Here is a 22,223-nt window from a genome sequence, read left to right as displayed (position 1 = left end):
CCTTGTCTGCATCGACTCCAGTCTCCAGTTGCTGCTTCTGTTTAAGGCAGATTTGCCCCACTTTAGCTAGGAGTTCATGGGGGTGAATGAAGACTCGGGAACTCAATAGGAAGGTAAAGATATATGTCCTCTGCGTTGGAAAGACAAGGAAAAGAATAAAAAAAGGGCGTGTGAATGTCTTATTCTCAGGGTTAGAATCTAATCATCAGATAACTGGTATCATTTTGACAACCACCAGCCAAAATAGACTAAGCTTTTGAGTTTCATACTAACATATAACTATGTTCTCAGAAATTCATACCAGCAGATCTTAACCACAGTTTACTTGGAAGTAAGGCCTGCACCACTTATTTACATACACAGATAACTACATTTTTCTACAGATGGTGTGATTTTTCTTGGTTGCAGGCCGTGTAAGACTTGAGTCCTGGTCTGGGCAAAAGGCGATATATAAATAATGATGACAATAATAACTACAAGGTGTTCAAAGCAGGTACAATGATTGCACAGTAGTAGTGGCACTGCCATAACCTGTGTCTCATTAGACCCTCCTGCATGCTTGGCCCCTTCTGTATGTGTTCATTGTACACATTTTTAACGCCTGAGGAGGCCTGCAAATGTAAATAATTTTCTGCTTCTGTCTGTAGTGTTAGATCACTCCACTTCCATATGCAAGCCCTTACATGTGTCAGCCATCACATAGTAACCATGCATGTGTGAACCAAGCTTGATGTAAGTAAGACAAAACTTCTAGTTTAGAGCTGCAGTCTTTGTTCTGTGTAATAATTTGTGTTTACAGTTCCCTCTTAGTCTGCACAGAGTTAGAGTAAGGAGTATGGACTTCCTTCTAAGAGAAATATGGATCCTTGTTCCTGGAATCTTTGTGAAAATGTTAAGAATCAATGGAACTTAATTCTAAGCAGGCATAGGATTCCCAGAGTAATCCCTTCCCCCCAAGTAACTTCCCATGTAGTTAGTACCAATGCAGTTTAAGCTGGTCAACTCAGAAGTCCTATTGAATTCAATGGGGTTTATAAATGGGCTTAGAAGTGCAGACATAGGCTGGAAGGATCTGGCGTACACCCTCAACTCTGAGTTTAATCTGAACATTTCATCGTACAGACAACATACCAGTACATAGCACAGCTTGCCAACAGTACAGTAGACATGTATAATTCGTGAACAATCTCTACCAAATTGCCTAGCACTGTGTACAGTACCATTGCTTGACAAGGTCAAATACTCTCCATTCTCCAGACCCCTCATCCTCTATGCTTCCCTTGACTCTCCATCTGTCAGTGAATGAGGATTTCTTTCTCTCCCTGCTTGTCCTATGGTCAAAGCCACAAGACCACCAAGGGAAATTTTATTTTTACTGACTGTGATTCATTCTCTCAAAGTTGTTGTAGTGCCAGAAAGCAGAAGATAACTGAATTTATTGTGCAAAGACTTTAATATAATTATTGTACGCAAGAGGTTTCTGTTTTCATATTTTTGCCCTTGGACTGCAGTGGGAAAATCCAAGCTGTCCAAGAAAAATATGCATGAAAATACATAGTGTGTCAGTAGATCATTTCTAACTGCCTTGCCTCAACATCACCTTCTTGTTTGAGATGTAATATCTAAGGTAGGGTTGCCATACATCTGGGCAGTGAAGTAGCTGAAAGCTCAACAACTTTTGTGTCCGGATTTTCACCTTTTTAAATATGGCAACCTTATCTAAGACCCCTTATAGATGACTTGCTTATTCAGAATTCATCCTGATTTGTTTGTGAAGAGGTTAGATGACTTCACATCAAGCAAGTTTTATCCCACACTTTCCAATATTTATTTCCCCATCATTCTCCTTATTGCAAAAAGTCCAATCTTTGTGGAAAGCAGTTTTGTCACACAAAATCTCCATGTCAGCTTTAACTGTGCAACCTGAATGTGCCAGTATGCTATTGAATACCACCTGAAAACAGCAGCCTTTGGAAGTGCCCTACCTGTCAATTAAATCACTAGAGACAATGTGCATGGGTCTGATAATACGCAAATAAATCCTGTAGGGTTTTTTGTTTTTTTCCCTTCAAGGCTATGGTGGTCAAGCCAATTATTTGGGTGGTGGCTGCAGGATCCATGATTCATACAAGTGTGCATTTGTGATTAGGCCACAGCCTTTGAAGATAGTTAAGGTAATGTTGAAATGTTCCCTTTGAAAATCCTACATATTTTATGTATCAGCCCACATAGTGTGTACCAGTCACATAGTGTATTTTTCTCCCACCTCTTTTAACAGCAGCTGAGTACTAGAACAGAAGTAGATGAATCTCCTTAAATCTGCAGAACTGAATATAACACTTCTCTTCCCCTCTCTCCATCTTATTGCCAGAGATGAGCAGCTAACATTTGCAAAATATATGACCATTTATTTTTATAGAAAACCCCATCATACATTACATTTTAATGCCTAGCTAAGTGAATCCATCATGTTAATGCAGAACTTATGATCTATGGAAGAATTACTAAGATCTTAAACTCGCTTGAGGACAGATGAATTATCAATAGCTGGGGCAACATATGTTCAGAGGTCTGGAACTCATCACAGTAGAAGGGAGTGGAGCACGAAGGAAGCATGACTGATAGAACATTAATATGAGGTTGGAGAAGGCTATGTGCACTGGGTTTCATGATGTTCAGTATGCCTGTTTAGTTTGGGAGACAAATGACGTATGTGCAGTTATGCTATGACTTTAACCTTAAGAAAACAACAGACTGGTATAGTTCCTCACCCCCTTGATTTAGGCCTAGTTTATATACGCCCTTGCAGCTTCTATGTGGCCAGTAACCCACAACTGTTCCCAAGTGGAAGCAGAAGTGGTATGGGATATAATCACATCATCTTGCTTCTCTAAATGTTCTCTGCAGATGTTCCCACTTCTGTGTGGGATTCTGCCATTTAGAGAGGGTAAGTGTGGGCTGTTGCCTGTCTCACATGTGTATTTTGGCTCACGTGATTGCTCCTTAGGAACATCTATATCTCAAGTTCTTCGCTACAGTCACTGCTGTTTTCTTATGCTTGTTGCTGACTTGTGGGGGGGGGGGATGTTTCTATACTATTTGGAAATCTTAATTTTATGTTTGAAGTGACGGCTCAGGACCGCAATACCTGAAGGACCGCCTCTCCCCATGTAAACTGCCCCAGACTCTGTGTCCATCATCTGAGGCCCTTCCACGTGTGGTCTGGAGGGTGGCAACATGAGAATGGGCCTTCTCTGTAATGGCTCCCCATTTGTGGAATGCTCTCCCCAGGGAGGTTCGCCTGGCTCCTTCATTATATATTTTTAGGTGCCAGGCGAAAATGTTCCCCTTCAACTAGGCCTTTGGCTGATTAATATTCTACAGCCATGTAAATGTGTCTGCGGGAAGGGGGAGTTATTGTCTTGCTGTTTTGTTTTCACTTATTTACTTGTTTTTATCCTATATTTTATTCTGTGAATCGTCCTGAGATCTTATGATATAAATAATAATAAAGAAATGTCATTGATTTCCTTTGCTGATATTTGAGAACCACCTGTAAAATGGAGCTAAGCTTGTTAAGCAAGTTTGGTATCTTTTTTGGGGGGGGGGGGTTAGCAGCTGACATCTGTTTCTTTGGTGGAAGGTTATCAATTCATTCTTGTTATTTAATGCACAGTTTCAAGTTCTGATAAGTCAAAAACCTTTGACCAAAGCAGGAAAAAAGACTCATTCTCCAATCTGTCTGCTCACACAAAGATAGCCAAGCTTGCTGTGACAAATTATTGACTCAGCTGACAGTGACAGGACAAGAGGGTACAGTTGCGTGTTTGCAAGTGATAAACGCTTCACATATTTTCCTGTTCCCCTGTTCTCCTTCCTTTGCCGGCAAGCTGTACTAAGTGCAGAACTGGATGTAATATACAAAGAAGATGGTCCTGCACTTTGAATTGTGTCCCCCAAGCTTCTAGCTCAAGTGAACACCTACCCTGACATTACAACGAGCATTCCCCCCACCACACTTTATATAATTGCTTGGTGGGACAAAAACACACACATTGTAATGATGTCAGGACACAATGTAAATTGAAGCAAACATTACAGAACATGAACTTGAAGATAGCACCCCCATGTTGAGTTCTTGTTCCATGTTCTCTGCAACCAAGTTGCTGGACTTCATCACCCCAGCCAGAGTGTCCAGAGATCAAGGATGAGGCAGCTAAAAGTCCAGCAACATCAAAGAGGGCCAGAGGTTCCCTGTTTCTCTTGTATAGAGTAGATTTACTTTATCTGTGATGGCATAGGATTCCAACAAGCATTTATCAGAGATGATATCTGTGTTATGGTTGTCATTGGTAAAACATTGGGTTGGAACGCACACTAAGTTAGTCAAACTTAGTTCCCACTGAAACCAATGGGCCTCGCGTCTTGTCTAATCTGTCCCAGTGAGGCCTAGGTTCAACTAACAGTCTGGAACCAACCCATAGTCCGCAATTGCCTTTGAGGGAGCTGCTGGGGGTGCTTATTTAAAACGTTGTTACTCGCGTACATATATGTTGACTGGAGTTCCTTGCCTTTCATCCCTCTGTCTCCCACCCTGCTCCTGGGCACCTGCAACTTAAACCCAAACTGAATATTTCACAAGAGTATTGTGAGCAGTTTGCTGACTTTTAATGCAAAACTGAAGAGCAGCTGTTTGAGAGGAAAGGCTGGAGCAGGGGTACTTAATCCTTTCCCCTCCTGCTGCTGGTTGCTTAGAAATAACCTCCCTGGACTGTTTTATTTTCTGCAGAGGAAAAGATGTGGGGACTCCATATATTTCCCCCTGGGAGCAAGACAACAACTTGGTGTGGGACTGATTTTGAGCAGGAAAGGTTAAGCTGCCCCCTCTTCAGCTCACAACTGCAGCTTCCAAGGCTGCTTCTCCGTAAACAGCAACAAACGATCAGGAGGCTGTTTATATCTCCCATGTTTTGCCCTTGAAACCCTGAGGTGGCGCTGGGAAGAGCTTGGGCAGATACATTTTGATTCTAGAGCACATGTTTGCAACCGCACATACATGGGCCTCAGTTATTTCCACTCCCATCTCCTGTCTCCAAACCAACATATTATGATACTGAAAGATCAACATCTTTCCTCTTGCTGCTATTATGCAATGAGCACAACCAGTTTCGCTGAGCAATTAAACATTCTCACGTTTGTTTGTTTTTAAGAGGAAATTGTTGTAGTTGGTTAGCTATAGAGTAGCAGGGAAACTCAGCCAGATAGGCGGGGTATAAACAATAAATTATTATTATTATATCCTGCTTCTGAAGCCAGGGCAAGACAGGCAGGCTGCTATGGAGTTAATGGATGCAACATTGTGATGGAAAGTCTTCGGCAAAATCTGAGTGGGGGAAAGAGCCTTAGGCTCTTCCTTGATCTGCAAATAAGGGTGCCGCAAGACTGTTCCTCGTTTCCATCTGTCAAACGTTGGAGGGAATGAAAGGGAAAATGGACAGGTGTGGCTATAGTCCTTCATGGTAGCGTGCCAATTGCCTGCTGCTTTGTGCCACCTGTATTCCAGCTCTTGAAGTTAGGAAGAACTGAAAGAGGTTTATCTTGGAAAACTGAAAAAATCCCCCCCCCCACTCTACTGGAGAAAACTGGTAACAGTGGTGTTGGCATATTTCATGCAGAAGTTTTTGCTACATGTGTCAGTGCAAAGAATCTGACATGTAAGCAGCTCTGCCCTGTCAGTGACCCTTCTTCCAACAAGCTAGGCCACATTCTTCTGAGGACAGCATGTTATAATTCAGTCCCCTGCACTAATTCTAGTTTGGGACTCTATTCTGAACAGTCTGCATAAAGCAGGAAATTGCTGTATAAAGCTGAGATAACTCCAGTCCGAATACTGGCTTTTCAAAGGCTGTGGGATGGGAGCCATGAATAACAAAGGCTCTCAATACAGACAGGGCCACCAATTTCTCCATTTATCACAGTCAAGAAGGTTGTCTAAGGCATCAGACTCCCAGGTTCACTAGGGAATCATGACAATATTTTAATACCTTTACATTTTAAAAATTTGTTTATATTATTAGCCAACTTGTTTGCAGAGAAAGATCAGATTGTGTGTGGGTTTTTTAATTTGTTTTTTACACTGTACATTCAGAAGACATAAATCCCAAACAAACACAACTAGGTTTGGAAGGAATATTCCATTCTAAGAAATGCAAGGGGCCTCCGTTGATATAAAAGACTCCTTCTTGCAGAGAGTTACCTTCCACAAGTTGTTAGGTGAGAAAAATGGTCAAAGCGGGTACGCTGTTCTAATATACTTCCACCTGCTGCTCTCCTGCCATATGTTTGCACTGTTTTCTTCATAATGCCGCAAGAGATCTTGCACATCTGGGAGAATGATTCTAGCCTAGCCTTTGCTTCTACAGGTTAGTGTCTAGTGTGCAGTGTGAGTGTATGTGTGTTGTGGGAGAAACCATTCAAACATACTCCGTCCCTTATTATCACCTGCAGTCTAAAATAGCACAAGTCTAGTCTAGTAACAATTTTTCAGCCTCAATTACTGTTTGTGTAGGCCAGAGGTTTCACTGTCTCTGGGAGTGGTTCTGCATTTGAAACCAACGTGTTTTGTTTCTCGTGGACAAAAGGTTTGCAAAACAAGAAGCTACAGAGGCCTATGTGGCATTTCTCTAGTGTTCAGAAGATGGGGAAATACCTGGGGAAAACCAGGACTAAACACTTCTGCGGGGGGGGGGGGGGGGACAGCCTCCATGCAAATAGTCACAAGTTTATGAGCTAGAATGTCGGGCTAGATACAAGAAACTCAGGTTCAAATTCCCATTTGGCTCTGAAACTTGTGGGGTTGTGCAGGGGCAAGTCCAATATCTCTTAGCGAAACCTTCCTGGCACTGTTGTTGTGAAGCAGAAATTCCGCACTGAGCTCCTTGAAAGAAAGTCAATTATACCAAATATAAATTGGGTGCAATCTGTTCCTGGAGTTGCGCCTGCTCAGAATGCTTGGTAGGGAGCAATGCCTGGAAAGCACCCCAAAATTCAATGTCTTTTCCTTAATGTGTTAACTTTCAATGTGCAGAGAGGCTTTTATGCAGGGAATACTTTACAGCTGAGCCCTCCCACACACAGTCTGGAGCGAGACACTTCTCTGAAAAGGTTGGCACACGCAGAGTCCCGAACGTTTTGAATAGGTTTCCATATGTTAAAAGGAAACCAGGGAAACCATTTAAGACACTGAGGGGTGGGTGGGTCTAGCTTTCACAACATCTTTGATTGTATTCATGTGGGAGTGTGTCCAAACCTGTGCCTACCTGACCCCAATCTCATATACTGCCATGTGTAGGCAGGCAACAGTGTCTGGGAAGGTGATTTGAGACGTTCTGTACCAGAGCCCTGTAAAATAAGAAAATCAGCCCACTTGCAATCCCGGTAATGGCTTTTAAATGTCTACAGTGAGGTGGCCCCAAATACACTATCACTCATTATGCCAATGATGCACACAGACATGCTGGAAGTGTGGGTAATAAGGGTGTGGAGGGTACTTTGCCCTTAGATAATCCAGTATTCCTTTACAGGGGGGTTAGGCAACTGGGGGCCCAAACCAACATCTGAATCCCCCAGTCTGCACCCAACAGAAGCCCTGATCCCAAAGACCCCCCCGCCACACCCTTGTTAAAATGTGTTTATAGGAGAAGAGGTACTCAGGAGTGGCAGATGCTTCACCCACAAAATACCACCGGGTGAAGCAGCCATCGTGCTCTGGCCCTCATACTGGTCCAGGGTGATGTATTGATACATCAGCCAAGCCTAGAGTGGACCCTGCAAACTAGGAATGTGACCAGATTTGGTTAAATCCCAGTGGGCAGAGGGCTCAGTCCTGCTGGCTGTGGGGGTCTCCTTCACCAGTATGTTCCCTGCAGGGAATGTGCTGGCAAACAACATCCCAACAGCCTGCAGTGGGGTCGGAGGGAGAGGGGGCAGACAAAGTGCCTCCTTTCTCCCTTGCCCCCTTTTGGTTAGGGTTTAAAACTTTAACAAAACATTAGGGCTTTCTTCCCCCACCCCACAATTGGTTTGGGGACCAGATCCATTTCAGAATGGAGGCGCGTGTGCCCAGCCCTACTGCCAACTCCATTTTTGTGAGAGTGGTTCAGGAGTGAACAATTTGTTCTGGATAGAAGTCTGCACACAGTGAGTTGGAGGGAAGCAGCTGATGAGCTTATTTTAGTGGCCTGTGATTAATGTAATTTGAATGTCATTTTTTTAAAACACTGCAAAATGCATATTACAGCAAGAGAACACTTAACGTACTGCATTCCTCTGCGTGTGCTTTCCTTAAAAACGACAGACTCAAGCCAGCTCTTGAGTAATGATGTATGAACTTAGAAAGGGTGAGAGCTGAAAAACAAGTTGGGTTCTCTTCTAAAAACAACCTACACTGATTTGATTCTTAGGATGGGAAAAAATGAGGGAAGCGATTAAGTTTGCAAGTGAATTTGCAGCTGAAAGTGTCCCGTCCCCCCTCAAAACTGCTTATGTTGCATCAAGAAGCAGTTTCCTTTTTAAATAGATTCATAGACTTCTAGAAAGACGAGGACTGAAATGAAAGTTGGATCCAGATGACCTGTTCATTATTGAGCATTCATCCTGATTTGTTTGCACAAGGTTTGCAGTCATGTTAGACGTTGGCTGTTTATGGAGCATTTATTCTGATTTGTTTGTGAAGAGGTTAAGCAAAGCAAATCTTATTCCAACTTTCCAGTGCTTCTTGCCACTTTCCTTATCATTAAAATCCAATCGGTGGGGTGGGGACAGAGGTTTGTTGCACAGGAGCCCCAAGTCAACATTAATAGTGTAACCTGAATCCCACCCAAATATAGGAACAGTGTTGAAGCACGCTAAATGAGGCTTTACAAAGGTTGCAGGTCCCAGGCTGTAAGGCAGAATTGTTGTCTCGTATGAAAAGCCAAAAAACCCATGCATGCATGCAGAAATGCTGAAAGTCAGAGAGATAGCTCAACTTCCCCACCCTGCCCCGCCAAAAAGGCTTGTTTTCTATGTGCGGGGAGTTTTACACAGATGAAACCATTCCAAACATCCACCAACCACTGACAACTATCAGTGTCAACCAAAACATCATCCTGGGCAGATGCTGGACAAATGCTCCAATTTTTAGACACAGGACCCAATTAATGCTAGATGGTAGCACCAGCCACTCCTCTAAGGGACTATTCAGATGCATCACCAACATGCATGGAGGCCACATGCAACTATCATGATATTTTTTCTGTACCACCATGGTTGTGCAAACAAAATGAGGCTGTGGAATCTTTGGGGTTGAAAATTACACACCATTTAGTTTCCAGCAGCTGGGGAGAATTTGGGAGAAGGGAAAAACCCCATGAACCCTTGGCCCAATTTAAGATGATACAAAAGAAGGATTGGGGCCTTGAAACTGAAAAGGTCGAAGTGGATTCCTATAGCTCCTAAACTTGTTGCTAAGAGACACGCTTAATTGAAGGAGGGGTGGAGGAGAACAGGAAGAGAACATGTAAAAGGGAAGACTAAAATAGTAACTGTTACTTAAGGACCAAGAATGCAGTGATAACTTCTGAGGAAGAAGAAGAAAAATATTTTCCCCTTCAGCTCATTCTGTTCAATCCAGAATGTTTTGTCTGAATATTTTTCTGAAATGTTTGCTTGCAAGGGGCATCAAGGGTTGCAGCTAAGGACATTCCATTCCTAACCTCCAGAAAGCTGAAGTCTTGCGAGTACGCATATTTTCCCGGGTACTAGGCAAATGAAGCCCTATATGCACAGAATCCTCTATGGAACTGTGTGTACCTCTTCTCTCCCCCCCCCCCAACCACCCTTGCAGTTTTCTTGTTACCCTCCAGCATGGCCAGAAGAAGATGGGGAAAAAACTTGTTATGCTCCAAATGATCTTTTTGTGCCTTTCTGGAATTTGTATCCAGTTGGAGACATGGGCGTGGGACAATTTCTGCTTGGGAATGGTGAGGAAGTAGCTGGTCGTTATAACGGTGTGCTAACATGGCCCCAGAATTTAATCTGCGCAAAGACTGCATAAAAACAACTTTTGTTTCCATTGTTAATTATGTCAGTAGTGTAAGGAGACAGCTGGATAGCTCCCTTGGTTAGAGTGTGGTGCTAATAATGTCAAGGTTGCAGTGTGGTGCTAATAATGCCAAGGTTCGATCCCCGTAAGCGACAGCTGCCTATTCTCGCATTACAGGGGGCTGGACTAGAGGATCCTCAGTGTCATTTCTAACTCCATGATTCTATGAAATGGGGCAAGAATGGCACACCAATCTTGGCTATAACCTGGATAATGGCACCGAAAGGCAAGGATCATGTAATATATGGGCCACTATTGAAATATTGTATTTTCTTGTTGCACATTGTGCAATTCCCCCTTCTTCTTGAATTGATTTGAAAGATAAAACTGCAAATCTCACAGTCCTTGGCAGGAAATGATAGCCAAAGACCACGGTGATTATGCTTTTCTCTGTCTCCTGATTCAATTCAGGAGGCATAGAAAACTCCTACATATACTCGGGTGGGAGGGCATAGTTTCCAGCTAAGGACAGACCACACATCTGGTTATCCCTTCTCTTCCCCAAAATAACTATTACTTTTTGTTTGGAAAAAGGGGAAACCAGCAGGGGAGGGCTGGCTAGTGCCAGGAGCAGGAGACAAATGCAGTTTCAAGCTGGTCCCAATTTAAATGTGACAAGTTTTTGGTTTGTTTGTTTTTAAGCTGGTGTTAGTATTTGGAACCCTTCAACCTTCAGAGTTTGCCCCTAATACATAGATACCTAGAAGTATAAATATGCCCCCCCCCCCAGCATCATAAAGAAAAGATCAAACATGCATGTTGTGCTGTAGGCATTTAAAAGGTCAGGAAAGAATAGAGCAAACTATTTAGAAGCAACCTTCCAGGGTTTACACATACATGGGAACTGCCTGTCTACTAGGTGCAATGCAATTACAGGTCAGCATAACTGGTTTAATAGGCTGGCAGGACTCAATAACTTTTTATCATGTGACTAAAGTTGAGTATAGGGACACGGGTGGTGCTGTGGGTTAAATCACAGAGCCTAGGACTTGCTGATCAGAAGGTCGGCAGTTCGAATCCCCGCGACAGGGTGAGCTCCCATAGCTCGGTCCCTGCTCCTGCCAACCTAGCAGTTCGAAAGTACGTCAAAGTGCAAGTAGATAAATAGGTACCGCTCTGGCAGGAAGGTAAACGGCGTTTCCGTGCACTGCTCTGGTTTGCCATGCTGGCCATGCTGGCCACATGACTCGGAAGCTGTATGCCGGCTCCCTCAGCCAATAAAGCGAGATGAGTGCCACAACCCCAGAGTCGGTCATGACTGGACCTAATGGTCAGGGGTCCCTTTACCTTTACCTAAAGTTGAGTATATCAGACATTATCCTCCTTCAAGAGGTACATGGATTGGCAGATTTGATTGTGGGAGCAGGAAGAGGAGAATGAACTATGAAGAGATTGTTTTAAAGGGTGATGATGCAGCTTGCCCCTGAAATCAGGGGCCTCTGAGATATAAGATTACTCATGTTACTTGACATTTCATTTTGTCCCACTCTCAGCATGCATGTACAGTCATACCTTGGTTCTCGAATGGAATCTGTTCCGGAAGTTTGTTCAACTTCCGAAAACGTTCGAAAACCCAAGGTGCAGCTTCTGATTGGCTGCAGGAGCTTCCCGCACTCAATCAAAAGCCACGGAAGCCACGGCGGACATTCGGCTTCCAAAAAAAAGTTTGCATACCGGAACACTCACTTCTGGGTTTGCGGTGTTTGGGAGCCAAAACATTCGAGTCACAAGGCGTTTGAAAACCAATTTATGACTGTACTTAAATACTCAACAGTCACAGCAGTATGCAAACCAAGAGGTTTAAGCCACTGCCAAATGTCATCCCAGTTTAAGGGTGGATACTTTCTAACACACCTCAGATGAAAATTTATTCACTTAATTTTTGTGGGAGATAAGCCCCTCATTGTTGAAATGGCATGATCAAATCATTTCCCTGAGGTCTGGCAATCAGCATGCTGTCTTAAGGAATTTACGAAGGTGTATACTCAGAAAGTGCATTTTTAAAACACTGGATGCAGCAAATCTGCATCTGTTTTGCTATTTATATTTAGTTTCATGAATTTCTTCTAATCCAAGTAACTCAGGTTGGTATAGTTTCTCCTCAAAATAACCCTACAAAGCCGGTTAACAAAGAGAGAGTGACTAGCCTAAGGCTACCAAGTGAGCTTTGAGCCGAGGTCTCCCCAGTCCAAATCCAAATAATAAAAGCTTGAAAATTCAAAATGCAGTGTATACTAACAAAGATCTGACCAGCAAAGTGAGAAAGCTGGCTGTTCAACAACCAAACAAAAGTATCTAGGCCATATCTGCACAGCAAAGTTCTACTGATTTTATACAAGAAGTTCTTCTTTTTTTTACATGGCTTTCTCCACCAGGATCCTTAGCTGGATAATGCTGAGAACAGCCTCTGGTCAGAGGGAGGAGATTCCCCCCTCCCCCCTCCCCCCAAACTACAGATCACAAAGCTCCTTAGGGAAAGAAAATAACTTTTTAAGAAATTTAACTGTATTGTGCAAATACGCTCATCATGTTTCCATGGGAAAAGCTGCTTCAACCAACCAACCAACCAACCAATTGCTAACTAAAAATCCTAGGAAAGTGTTATAAACTTATAAACACCAAGGATGAATTGAGTTCTCCTCCAGCAGCTCTGCATACCCTCAAGTCCCCAGGCCATGAAAACGGTGACAAAAAATAAGGAAAACTCCAACCGTTTACTTACATCTGGATAATAGTCTGTGGTGGGTACTAGGCGCTCAATCAGGGCCTCTAGTGATCCAGAGATGAGACTCCCATCTTGATAAACAGGATCTCCACTCCTCTCTCCTGTATCTGGCTGCACCTGCCCACTACATCCGGAACCAAGCATGCTGGAAAATATTGGTGTCTGGGGCATAGTTTCCTGCAAAAGTGGAGGGAGAAAATGGAAGCGATGTGAGCCATATACAGCGGCTTTTTCATATGTCTCATTGGTGCTTTCCCATGTTTTGAATAAATATTAGCCTGATCCTGTGCAACATTAGGCATGCTTAAGTCCACTACAATTATTCGGCTTAGACCTCTGGCCAACTCTTCATAGGGTCAGACTGCTTTTTTGTACTGCACATAACATAGCATGAACTTTGGAAGAGGAATTTGCAGTCCCAACATGCCCAAGTGTGCACGAAGCCTTTTGTCTGGCTTTGTTGTTAAATTAAATACGCATTGATAGGTCTACATTGTGCACTGGCTAGCAGGATGACATTTATGTCTCACAATAAGAGTGTTTGAAGACAACCTCGAGGACACATTCTTACAAAGGAGTAAACCAAACAATCAGTCTCAAAAATTGTTCATAAGGATTCTTATGAAAACAAGTAACTATTAAAAGAGAAGCTTAAGATTCACAATTAAAACATTCCAATGAAAAACCCACAAACTGAACACATGGTGGAAGTGAGTTGCCTTACAACAGGAGTTGGGGACCTGTACCCTTCCAAGGGTTGTTCAACTTAATCCTCAATAGCCTCAGCCCAAGTGATCAGTGGTCATGGTTGGTGGGCTCTTCGTCCAGCAAATCTGGAAGCTCCTCACTCCTGGGTTTAAGCTTTGTAAGTAAAGACTTCAAACAGTGTGCCTCACTTGGGGGGAGAATTCTCAAGAGAAATGACACTGCTCTTCCAAGTCCATTGATGTTCAAGCATCCCAAGGACAGGGCATGTGTAGTGAAGTCTCTTCAGGACAGGGCAGGAAATATCCACATGACATGAGGAGCTTCCCAAGGTGAAACAAAGCAATTCTGCCTGACCCGTTTAGATGGCTACTTAGCAGAAAACCGATTCAAGCATGGCTGTTCTGCTTGATCTGGTTTAGATCTTGACAGCAGTTCATCTCATTTGCCCTGCCCTCTCATACACAAACACTTCTAGAAGTGTCTGAAGATGTGTCTGCTGACACAACATCTGCCAAAGAGCAGGCAATCTGGGGAGGCAGTTGGCTTCTGGAACACTGAAGAACGCGTTGCTGGGGTGATGCTTTCAGAGGTGTGTGGGCTATAGGGACAGTTGGGAAAGGGAGCAGTTGGTTAAACCGAGTCTCTGAGTCTGGCAGCTTTCTTTAAGCATGGTCAGAGGGAGGTGGCAGGAACCAGGTCTTATCCTGGGACAGAAACAGACTGCCTGCTTGGCTTAGCAACATACTGGTGAGTGCAAACACAACCAGACAGAGTCTTGTGTTTCTGTCTTGCTTCAGGGAAAAATAGTATACCTGCTATCCTCGGTTATTGGCAGAGATCAGAGCTCCCCCACATCCAGCTCTTCTCCTATCAGACTGAAGTATGCGATAGTCAACAACTACAAATATGTGTGGCTGCAAAGCAAATTTACATGGGAGGCGAAAACAATCAGGTTGCCATGGTGTGCTTAGATCATGAAACGTGAATGTCAGAGTGATTATGCATCAGCCCTCCATATGCTTTCTCAGTATCTCGTGTTTACTAGCCTGAATTTTCAAGGTTGCTAAGCTATATCAGGAGTAGCTGCTAAGAGAAATCCTCAATAGTGGCTCAGGTGACATTGCTCTGCTTCCTTCGTGCCATGGATATTGGGATGGCTTTGTAAACATTTCATGGCTAGTATGTATGGTATCATGTCTACGAGACTGTATTATTGCCACGAGCAAGAGATCTAGTAGAAAATTAGTTTCCTGAAATATGTGAATACTCGATGCCTATAGCCAGAGATAGGGCTCTTTATTGCTAGTTAATATGCAATTCTTCACCTTTGCATTTCCTGGTCATGAGCAATTTTGCCATTTCAGTTTTCTTTTCTTTGCAGTCTCTCCCCCCCCCCCCATGCCCCAGCCTTTGCTTTCCGTCCATTCTCTGGACCCTACTTTCTTTGATGGATTGGCACTGCTTTCTCAGGTCCTTTCCTTTCCAAACCCCCCGTTTCTTCCGTATCGCCTTTCCTGCTGCCTGCCATGCTTGTTTCTGAGCTCTGAGCTGCTGAGCCAATGGCAGTCAGAGACATTTCTGCTTTCTGTGACATTAGAGCAACTAAACCAGTCACTGCCAGGCACATCATAAACCACAAAGTCTCCCTTAATTGCACTAAAATGTAGATATCCTGCAATATTTGGGGATTCATTAACTAAGTTATAACACATCACTGTTAAGTACTGCTAGAGCTCCTGTATGCCATCACTCAGAATTCTACCATGCATATGTAATGTCTATATGGCACATGAAAAATTCCACCAGCCATGGAGCTTCAGCAAACTTTGTAATGGGCATGCATGACTCCTTACTGCCCTTTGATGCATATGCAAGCAAACAGTTCATGAATCTCCCACTACCTGATGAAAATTCATGGATGTTCATTGCAAGGTCCAAGGTGATGAGTCAACCTCACTTCATCATTAATACTAACACTAAAATAATTGTTGCTTTCTACTGTTAACCCTCTTCCACTCCCCGCATTCCTGGCAGCTCAACACAATATGAAGGACATGCAGCTGCCTGGCTTATCCAAATCTAGGGGGCTACTGTGAAACCCAAAACAAACCCTGAATGGTGTAACACAAATGCCTCACACCTCTTAGGACAATAGGGGCTAGAACAAGGGTATTGCAACTCTCATAACTGCTCCCATTTCAGGTCCTTCCCTTCATACAATTTACTTATATAAAAAAGAGGGGGATGGGACTACTTTTGGGACAACCCTGAGGAGGCAATACCACAACATGATGTGAGCTGGGGGAGCAACATTAAATTTCATATGGGACATTAATTCAGTGTGAGCCAGCTCTGCTATATAAAGCATCAGCCAAATATTATGTTCCCTTTTAAGGAAGCTTTCCCCCTCCTCCCCCCAAAAAAGCAATATTTAGCAAGCCAGTTGGGGACTTGTCTAAGTTAATTCCAACATCACCCTGACACCAAGAAAGAAGAAAACTCCTGCCAGCTCATATGCTAGGACAGAATCCTGCACAGCTGTTTACGACTTAGAAGGCGGAATGTCCCTAATAGTAAACAGCAGCATATCCCTCCCACAGTTCAGGCCAGTGTTTGTCATTTAAATGTTTGAAGTGACTCATGTGAATGGGGACGAGAGACAAAATGTACAGCATCTAATTGACATATAATTGAGAAATGAGACACGGCAATTCTATGCACAAGTGCTTTCTTGGTAATGTTCTGTGGTATTTCACAAATTTAGTCACAAGGCATCCTTGTAGGCTCACATGACAGCTTGACAAATGGGATGTTTCTTTGGGAGGAAGGGAGGGACGTGGAAGGCAGCTCGACTCTGTTTATTATGCGAGTTGCCTGTGAGTTTACTCCTTCCTTTTAAGGGATATGGCAGTGGTTTTTAATGAGCTACTCATGTACAGTGTGCACTGTCAGGCTATTTCATCTAGATGCATGCCCAAACTGCAGATTATGGAATAGGAGGGAACATGCTTCTTTCATAGTATTAAAACTCAGGGTCAGGCAATGAAATTGATTCATTGGCAGGGTTAACACAGGCAAAAGGAGGTATTCCTTCACAAAGTGAATAATTAACATAAGATTCACAGCAACAAGATGCAGGGATGGCCATCTGCTTAGACCAGTGGGGCCTGCAACAAAATGTTGTCATGTAGTGCACTTCTTTTCAAGGTTAGAGTCTGCCAGCCAAGCCCTCTTCCAGGAACACCATTCCATACTGCTCCCAGTTGCCATTCCACCAATGGACATTCAGCATCCTGAGGCCACCGACTATGGACAGTACTAACTAGATGGTTTTGGTAGTGGTGGGGTTTTCCTTTTAAGATTTTCCCCTAGGGAAATCTTTTTGTACTTTTGCAAACCTTGGGTTTGCTTCCAAGCCTGCTGCTCCCTCCCTCTTGTTCATCAGTGGCCCCATTTAGGATACAATCCTGATAATAATGAAAATGTTATTATTTATACACCAGCCACTCTGGACAGCTTCCAACACATAAAAAATAATAATAAAATGTCAAACATTAAAAACTTCCCAATACAGCGCTGCCTTCAGATGTCTTATAAAAGTTGTGTAGTTCTTATTTCTTATCAGTTGAGGAAGACAGGTGTATCAACAACTCTCAGCTGTGATAGTTGAAAGTTACCATGTTAAGAGGCAGTAGACCTCTGAACACCAGATGTGGAGGGCGGACAACATGGGAGGGCTGTTGCCTTCATGCCCTTTCTCATCATCTGGCCAGCTGTTGATGTAAACAAAATGCTGGACAAAACGAACCTTTGGCCTGATCCAGAAGGACTACTCTTGTGTTCTTAGGCACCTAGATTTGAATATGAAGAGTAGAATCCTTGGCCACGCATGACGATGTTCCAAATCCATGAAATGACATGTTAGCACATCTACACTAAACAACCCCCTCCTCACATGATGAATAAACTTGAGTAGAGGCTTGCACCTGCTGGCAACTTTGCTAGTATTGGTGCACACACTACCCATGCTCCCTGGCACCCACATGTTTAGAATGAGTGTAAAAGCAGAATGTGTGCAAACTGCTGTACATGTGTACAGCTTGGTTTGTGGGGCAATTGGGAATTTTGTGAAGGAGCCCCATGTGTATTTGGCTCTGGGCAAGGAGGCCACTTTCACACTCACCCTGAACATGCAGAGTTTAAGAAGCAATGATAGCAGGCATTCTGCTCCTGTTCCTCACCCACCACCCCCAGAATGTACAGCTAGAGGGAACATATGCACACCTGGGGGGGGGGGGAGGTCAATGCAAACAAATGGTGACTGTACATTGCATTTCAGCTAAACCTACCCAGGATCCATTTCTTTACACCCTTAGATATTCTGTGGCAACAAAACCTACTTCCATTTCCCCCACTGGAAAAACCAGGAAGAAGTCTTAAGGGGAGGGAAAGAATGAAATTGGGGTTTTTCCCTGATTCTTTTCTTGTCTTTTTGACAGCGCCTTCACATCTCTAGAGAGGACTGGCATATCTCAAATAAGTTGCTTGCCTGTGGATTTCCTTTAAAATACCCCATTTTCTTTTCACAATGACCTTCTGAGGTTGGCATAACAGGGACTTACTGAAGGCTACCCCAAAAACATGACTGAATAGATGTTTGAACCTGGATTTTCCCAGCCCAGGGAAATGCCACCCCCCTGTACCACATTGACTACCAAGACAATGGATTCAATGGTTTTGAGACTTGTAGTTGCATGACATGTTTCCCTTATGTGGTATATTATAGAATAATACAAGCGAAAAGCAAAACCTCTCCGTGCCCCAAGGAACACAAAAATCTAAAATAACATAACATTCTGCCATGTGTTCCCTCTCTTATCATTGATCGTGGTGTCAGAAAAATGAAACGGGTGATGACATCACATTGTGCATTGTAGAATGCTATAGGTTGCCATGAGGAGTACAAAATATACACAAAGTAGTGCGTCTAGCAACATCTAGTTCCACTCCAAGAAAAGAGAGCAATAACCAAACAAGTTAAAAGCTAACTGAGAGAGAGAGAGAGAGAGAAGAAAGGAGGGGAGGGGAGAAAGAGAGGGAAATAATATATTTGCTTTGGCATGTTAAGAATGCGGAGCTGGGATGTTTAAGATCTTTATGTTCGCCCATGCCGAGGCTAAAAGTCACCTACTCTTGTTATGTCTGTCAGTAAACACTGGAATAGAGCTCAAAGAATTCCTTATTTCTAGATAAAACAATGTAAAACGCATACTGTACTTTCGCCAGCAGTCTCTGGAGCACAAGTGCTCTGAAGCTGGCCCAATTATATTTATACAACAGCAGCCAAACGCGAAACCAAACCGCAATGTGCATTTTGGATCTGTAAGCAAAAATGCACTTTGACAGGATCCCATAAAGAGAAAAAGAGACACCCCTCCAGTTCTTTTAACGTGGGAGCCGTTCTTTTCCCCACAACACAGCAAAGCCATTTAACAATATCCACATACGCACTACTTTTAAACCTTGGCTGTAGTGCATGCGACACGACTCCAGTTTAGCAGAGAAGCCAAAGCTTCACCTGGGGGGACTGAGTCCCGAATGTCGTTTACTGCTCTTTCGGGAGGAGGGGGAAAGAAGTATTAGAACAACAAAACAAAACATCCCCAGGAAATTCCGTAAAAGAGAAATAAAGAAAGAATGGGGAATTGTTTTTTCTTACCCTCATTGTTTTCTGTAATATGTACATAAGCTTGTAGTGTTATGTTGATCCCGGTGGCTTTCTAAAAGAGGTAACCCTTAGCCGAGCATCGCAGTTCGAGCCTGAGACGAGAAAACGAGAAAGCTCTCTGGCTTCAGCTGCCCTTCCCGCCAGCTCAGATCTCAAAAACAGCTCCAGTTCATCTGAGCAAAAGCAGCAAGCCTGCAAGCTTCCCAGACGAGCTCTGACGTCAGCAGCTGGCTTGGCTTGCCGTTGGCTGAGAGGAAGCTTGTCTGATTCAAAAGGAGTGGAGTTTACTACTACAGCTGCCTTTTGTGCGCTGAGAGTGCCAGCTTTGAAAGGAAAAGCCCACCCTCTGCTTCCCTTTATGAAAAGCTTTCCAACAGGTTGGGTCGCATGGTAATACTATTCCCCATTCACCCTTCAGCTCTGCTTTCTCGGAGATCGAAAGGGCTGGGCAGCAAAGATGAGGAACTTACTGAATGGCTTGGAGTTTTTATTTTGAAAAAATAAAACACCCAAGATCGTGTGTGGAGCAGTCAGGGTATTTCTAGCCAGTTTCACAGAACCGACTCTGTTTCTCTAAATAGTTCCTCGTTGTTTCGAACAACGGCTTTTTGAGTTATTTCTTGTCAGAAGGGGAATTCTGACAGATAGTAACGGTAGACACTGACAAACAGACCCTTTGCATGAGTGCCAAATCGTGGATTGTGTACTTGTGATTTGGATGACTATTATTATTCATTTATGTAGCATTATCAGGGCACATGGCTCCTTACAAAGTTCTACAAGCAACATATAGTATGATCTTCCAGCAATCCAAACAGACTGAATTAACAGATACACAGCACACTCTACATTGCCATCAACTTCACATTACTTCAATATGACGCTAGCAGCTGTGGAAAAATTCCCCAGATCCTAATAATTAAAACAGTGCTCTCATCCCCAGCTAAAACCTAACAAACTTTTGCTTACATTCATCCTGTTTCCTTTGCCTCCCTTCCTTCCCTTTGTTGTCTTCCGCATTGTGTATATTTAGAATGTGAGCTTCTTGGGGTGGAGACTCACCCTTCCCCACTTGCTAATATGCTGCTACTCCTACTCTTATAACAATGGTCATAATTAGTAAATAATACTAAAATAATAATAAAACAATTACTGTATATCATGTTAGTGTGCTTACAATAGCCCTTTATTGTCCGACACGTTTTGCCCAGCTAATAGGGTTAACTGCTGTCCTGTCCTGTCCTGGAATAATTTATGGGTTAAAGGGCAGGTACTGTATCCCTCTGATTTTTTTCGCAAGTAGCCAAGTCTTTTGGTATTCATTTGTTACCTCTTTTTCCAGTATTTAGACATATCAAATATAGAAGAGGCTTATTTTAAAAACCGAATGAATGTTCTAGCTCATTTAGGTTTCATTATTTGTGTTCAAGTGTAGGAAATGCAAAAGACAATTTAAAAGCTGATTGCAAAAACAGTTCTTAGATGCAGCACTCCCTGCCCCCATGACCCTTCCCCCCCCCCCGGCCCTTCATTGCTGTGTTGAAATATGCACGAGATTACTCACATGGTTAATTGTTAAATGCAACACAGTCACATCTGACTTCAAAAGAGGAAATTTCCCCAAAATGAAGTTGAAAGAGAAAGTTAAGAAGGGTCAGATGTCTCCAGAATGCTTCAGGGTTATTGAAAATTACAATATTAGAAGTTCAGTTAGAATGGTTACCACCGATCAAGAAAGGAACCATCAGAACCAAGGGGATGTGGTTTGCAAGCAGAGTGAAGGAAAATGGAAGAAGCAAAGAAGGCTTCCTTCAGAAAGTCTTGTCCAAATGAGGAAACACATAGTTATGAACAAGCAAACATAAAGACCAACAACAAAAAATCATTATATACATTAGTAGCAGGAGATAAGCTAGGGAGGTGCTTCAGCCTTTAGATGACAAGTAGGTCGAATGTATATTGAAGGAAGAAAAGAAGATTGCAGAGAAGCTGGGTGAATACTTCTACAATGGACAATATAGTTCAGATCCCTGTGCCTGAACTAACTTTCGCAGGAAGGAGAATATGAAGAATTGTGGTGATAAGAGAAAGTGTTCTAGGCCTTAGTGGCAAAATAAAAACGGAAAATCACCAGGTTCAGATAGCATTTGCCAAAGTGTTCTTAAGAGTATCAGCAATTTCACATTTGAGTTACTTAACAAAAAGATTTAATGTGTCTCTAAGATTGGCCTCTATACAGGAAAGTGGCCATGGGGATGCCAGTTTTTTAAAAGCGATCTGGGGGAATCCAAGAAATAACATCCAGTTAGTTTCATGTGTCTTCCAGGAAAGCAGGTGGAAAGCATATGAAGAAAAGGTCTTGCTGAAGCAGAAGCAGCATGGCTTTTGCAAGTGTAAGCCCTGTTTCACTAACCTCTTAGGGTGCTTTGAGAGTATTAACAAGCATATAGATAGAGGTGATCCAGTTGATATCTTGTACTTGGACTTTCAAAAAGCTTTTGACGAAGTACCTCACTGAAGAATTTTGGAGAAATTCTAATAATTTATTTATCTACTTGTTCTGGAGGATCAGCAAGAATGAATTAAATATGCATTTCTGGCAACCCCCCCCTTAAGTATTATGATTGTATTATTTATATTGCATTATGAAAGAAGAGAAAAGAATACGGTATTACCTAAATTGCTTGGGACCCATATACCTCAAAGAGCATCTTCTTCCATAAGTTCCTCTTTACATGCTCCATTCATCACCTGAGGAATTACCTGAATCCTAGGGGGTGGCAAAATGGAGCAGAGTCCTTTTTGTGGCATGCACCTTGTGGAAAGTCCCCTTGGCTTAGATTTGCCAAGCCCGAACACTTTGTGGGCTAAAGCCTGGTTTAGGATGGAAAACCTCCATCCTCTCCTTCCTATTAATA

General features: G+C 43.0%; 2 protein-coding genes and 1 long non-coding RNA gene across 9 annotated transcripts in view; 1 reads left to right on the top strand and 2 right to left on the bottom strand.

The window, feature by feature from the left end:
- Positions 1-22,223, bottom strand: part of RASGEF1A (RasGEF domain family member 1A) — a 220,756-nt gene that overhangs the window by 27,035 nt on the left and 171,498 nt on the right. For 4 of the 6 annotated variants that reach the window (XM_081005025.1, XM_081005021.1, XM_081005024.1 and 1 more), the window contains exons 2-3: positions 12,867-13,046; positions 2-130 (exon numbers count right to left, since the gene is read on the bottom strand). In XM_081005025.1, coding sequence (XP_080861151.1) covers positions 2-130; positions 12,867-13,040 — 303 coding nt within the window. In that variant the 5' untranslated portion in view covers positions 13,041-13,046. Of the gene's footprint in view, position 1; positions 131-12,866; positions 13,047-13,593; positions 13,731-19,296; positions 19,515-22,223 lie in introns of those variants that run through there. The other 2 variants (XM_081005022.1, XM_081005026.1) reach the window with 2 other exon arrangements.
- LOC308477010 lies at positions 1,386-3,603 on the bottom strand. The gene is made up of 2 exons (XR_013986340.1): positions 3,187-3,603; positions 1,386-3,148 (listed from the first exon to the last, which is right to left on the bottom strand). It is a non-coding gene; the product is annotated as an uncharacterized lncRNA (long non-coding RNA).
- The window catches only part of LOC308476921 (uncharacterized protein), a 212,206-nt gene continuing 203,891 nt past the window's right edge, over positions 13,909-22,223 (top strand). For both annotated transcript variants that reach the window (XR_013986176.1, XR_013986177.1), the window contains exon 1: positions 13,909-14,324. The gene's annotated coding sequence lies outside the window, so the exon portion shown is untranslated. The remainder of the gene's footprint in view (positions 14,325-22,223) is intronic.

This window comes from Podarcis pityusensis, assembly GCF_964106645.2.
Source record: "Podarcis pityusensis genome assembly, chromosome: 5".
Classification (NCBI taxonomy): Eukaryota; Metazoa; Chordata; class Lepidosauria; order Squamata; family Lacertidae; genus Podarcis; species Podarcis pityusensis.
This window is presented reverse-complemented; position numbering and strand designations above follow the sequence as displayed.